The sequence below is a fragment of the Tamandua tetradactyla genome, chromosome 8 (assembly GCF_023851605.1).
Source record: "Tamandua tetradactyla isolate mTamTet1 chromosome 8, mTamTet1.pri, whole genome shotgun sequence".
In the NCBI taxonomy this organism is placed as follows: domain Eukaryota; kingdom Metazoa; phylum Chordata; class Mammalia; order Pilosa; family Myrmecophagidae; genus Tamandua; species Tamandua tetradactyla.
The window spans coordinates 11,137,288-11,141,232 of record NC_135334.1 but is presented as its reverse complement, the minus strand read 5'-3'; the positions used below and the strand labels follow the sequence as shown (position 1 = coordinate 11,141,232).

At 43.4% G+C, this 3,945-nt stretch overlaps 1 protein-coding gene across 1 annotated transcript; it reads left to right on the top strand.

The window, feature by feature from the left end:
• Positions 1–617: 617 nt before the first annotated feature.
• Positions 618–3,209, top strand: PATE1 (prostate and testis expressed 1). The gene is made up of 3 exons (XM_077112358.1): positions 618–621; positions 1,583–1,705; positions 3,027–3,209. Exons 1-3 carry the CDS (start codon positions 618–620, stop codon positions 3,158–3,160), a joined length of 261 nt encoding a protein of 86 aa, XP_076968473.1. The 3' UTR covers positions 3,161–3,209.
• Positions 3,210–3,945: the final 736 nt, after the last annotated feature.

The window sequence follows — 3,945 nt, the reverse complement described above, 5'->3', positions numbered from 1 at the left end:
AACATGGCATCTCAAATCCTGAGTGGGAGGGACTGGACTAAATCAGGCCCAGGAGTTACCAAGCCAGTCCCTCTTCCTCCCAGTTGCCAAGAAGAAAAATGACAGATTCACTAGTTTCCATAGACGCACGGTATGCTCTGAAGACTTCCACAGTGCCCCACCCCTAACTCTTCCTAAGGACGCACAGCCTGGAAGGGGTATAAATAGTCATGTTTGCAGCTTCCTGTCCTAATCTGGTCCTCCCTCCAAAATGGACAAATTCCTCCTGCTGGGCCTACTCTGCTACATTATATGTGAGTCCCTATTGGCAGTTGGTGCAATGTCCAGTTCCCTAAATGGGTCAGGTCTCAGTATTGAAAGCCCTATTGCTGGAACTATATGGTAACAAAAGCATAATGAGCTGTCAGTCTCATGTCATGCCTTCCATCCCCAATTTGCCTTGTCCCTGGGATCTTCACCAAAGCCCCTTAGCTTTCCCATTACAGGAAGACCTCGTTGAATTAGGATTTGGAGAGAATTTTCACAGAAGATGTGGGATGGGGTTTGGAAAATGAGGTCCGCAGAGAGTGTTTATTTTTTCAACAGCACTATCTGGGTCATTTCTGAAAACTGGACACATGGGTGAGTAGAAATGAATCACAATGAGGGGGATGGGAGGGGTGCGTGGAACAGGGTGGGCATAGAATGTCCTAGCAAACCCAACAAAGACTTTGAATTTCAATACTCTATATCTTTTTCCAGTAAGATGGGGCAGGGATGAGGGCTGATTTTAGTTTGACAAAATAAAGTGAGCATCACCTGCCAAGGCTTGGTGTGAGTTTGATGAAGGGCAAGCAAAGGGGAAAGGAGGAAGTAGAATGTTTACTTGCAGGTACTGGCCATATACAAAATGTAACACCTTCATGAGTTTCAGGTGCTTTGCCCCATTGTCGTGTTTCCAGGAACACGTGTGTAAAAATGCTACATGAGGCCAAATAAGAAGAAATAAGGGGGGGAAATGTGCATTTTTCATTCTCCTTGTGGTTTGTGTTATACCCCTCCCATTTATAGGAAGGGTAGGGGCATCTGAGATGCCCTAAGAATGTCAAGAGAATTGGAAGGAGAAAAGAGGGGCAGAGAGCACTCAAGATAGGACTAGGCTTTGGAAGAACAGAAAGGTCTTAGAATGGCTCCAGGTTAAAGAGCACAGTATGGACCCTGAAGAGGTGACCGCTAAGGTCCTAGGCAGGGCTAAATCTCAGACAGAATTGCAGATTCATCCTATTTGTCTTTGCCAGTACAAAGAAGTAGTTGTTGACAGTCAGCATTCTTTTAACAGAGCCTGATCTTATCATTTAAGTCTGAGTTTTTCTGCTTTCCCTTATCCCTCCACCTTTCTTTCTCCTCCCATTTCTTGGGTTCATTTTCTTGAGACTGTGAACTCCAATAGCTCTCTTGGCTTAACCTGTTTTTATGGAGTGGGCTGCCCATACCCTGGGCTTCAGCAAAGTCTCTGGGCTCTAAGCAGACTTCAGACCCTAAGGGGGTGATGGATCTTTCCAAGATCTGCTCTCACTTCTATTACCCTATTTTCTGTTTCGAGTATGGGAAATTGTTCAATGTAGGATGTGCCACTTCCAGTTTCCAGGAGAGAGATGCTCCAAAGGAAGAGGAATATGCAGAGCAATGACAAACGAGGCCTGTGCAACCGGAAGGATTTACAGAAGTAAGTTGAAGAGCTGGGGAGGGAGGAGGCAGAGGAGGCAAACAGGAAAGCACAAACAGGAGCCACAGTGAGGAGGAGGAACCTTACTCTACTACAAGCAGGCTCAGGTCTCAGAGACAGATAGGCCCACCCTGTCATAAGCCATTATTGAAAATGGAAGGAGCTTCTCACTAAGGGGTGGGGGTGTAGCTTTGAAACCAGTGCTTGAATAAGCCTGAAGGAAACAGAGAAGACTGAGTTGAGGGGAAAGGAGCAGCAGAATATGCCTGGTGAACAATAACTGGTTGCTGGGAGAGGGAAGGAGTAGAGCTCATTGTCTTTGGGCCTGGTTGCCCTGAGTGATGGGGGAAATAGAAGGTCTGATGTCAATGATAATCACTAGCTAAATGGCCCTTGGATGGATAAGACTAAACACCATCATTTCTCTGTCTCCCCACCTTTTGTGCTAAGCCATCTCTTGACAGAATCTCAATTTAAACTTCTACCCTTGGGAATCACTGAACTGCTACTCTCATTACCTTACTATGGTCCACTCCAATAATTTTAGTTGTTATTGTTGTTCTCATTCAGGTAAGAAGTTTCTTTTCCTTGTACAATTAACCACAGTCATCATCACAGCAAGTATTATAGTCTCAGGTTTTATCCTCTAACATTCCTTCTAATGACATACACTATCCTAGACTTCCCCTTTCAACCATACTCATACTCAGCATTGTTAATTACACATAGAGTATCGTGTTATAGTCACCTCTACCATTTCCATTTACAGTCAACCTTGTAAAAAAATATTGTACACATTAAGCATCATCGGCCAATTCTCTACACTATTCCTATCTCCTGGTAACCTAGACTCTAGATTTTAACTACCTTCCAGAATTTGCTCATTATGATTCATATTAATGAGGCCATACAATATTTGTCCTTTTGTGTCTGTCTTATTTCACTCGATATAATCTTCTGAAGGCTCACCCACATATTAGGACTTTATTCCTTCTTAGAGCTGAGTAATATCTCATCATTTATACATACCTCAGTTTGTTTATCCATTCATCAGTTGATGGGCACTTGGGTTGTTTCTATCTTGTAGCAATTGTGAATAATTAACATCTGTGTGCAATTGACTATCCACGTCACATAAGTTTTTAAACAGCTCTATAACTGTCCTATCCCCTATCTTACAACATCTCCCAAGCTTTCACATTTCAATAACAGGACCTTGAACCAAGCAAGAAATTTTTATATAAGGGTATGGGCTGCAGAAGAATTCTCTTGCAATAGCCTCAGCCCAGGCTTACTGACCTGTTTCTCCTTTCTTGCTCAGCTAATGGAACTCACTGGTTAACCTTCATGGACTGCATAAAGAACTGTGCTGACGTGGACAATATAAGGTGGAGTATCTACCATGTGAGCTTCAGGTGCTGCAGGAGCCATGACCTGTGCAATGAAAAGCTCTAGGCATTGTTGGTCCTTCCACCACTCCAGTCACTGGGAGATGTTATTCCCTTGTCACATTCACTGTAATTCCAGGAAAAAAAATCAACACTCCAAGGAAGGATGGCAAGAGCCTTGCTTTGTCCTCTGCATGTGGAAGAAAATTCCTCTCCTTTTCTAGATTCTCTGCCTTTGTCCCTGAAAAAGAAACCCCTGAGAGCAAGATCAGGATATTATACAGGTTGTCACAAAATCTCAGGAAAAGGAAGAAGAGGATAGGTCAATTTTAAGAGAACCCCTTCCTCTTTGCCCTGCTTCTTTCCTTCCTTCTGCAGCGGGATCTTTCCTTATATGTATGTTCTAGTTTGCTAGCTGCCAGAATGCAATATGCCAGAAATGGAATAACAAACATGGCGACGTCTACAACTTCCTCTCCAGGCCTCTTGCTTCATGACCTGTCTGGCGGCATTCTCCTTCTTCACCTCCAAAAGTCGCTGGCTGGTGGACTCTGTGGTTCTCTTGCCATTCTGTCCTGTTTCTGTGACTCTCTCCTTGTTCTCAAAAGGAACTCACATTCCAAAATGTCTCCTCCTTTATGGAATTCCAGTAAACTAATCAAGACCCGCATAGAATGAATGGAGACATGCCTCCATCTAATCAAGTTTAATACTCACAACTGGTTGAGTCACATCTCTGTGGAGGTAACCTAATCAAGTTTCCACTTTATAGTACTGAATAGGGATTAGAAGAAACTGTTGCTCCCACAAGATTGAGTAGGATTAGAACACGGTTTTTCTAAGGTACATAAA

Bases quoted from the DNA above. Each gene is read 5' to 3' on its own strand.
- PATE1 (XM_077112358.1), top strand. The intron at 1,706-3,026 runs GTAAGTTGAAGA...TTTCTTGCTCAG, and splicing joins AACCGGAAGGATTTACAGAA to CTAATGGAACTCACTGGTTA.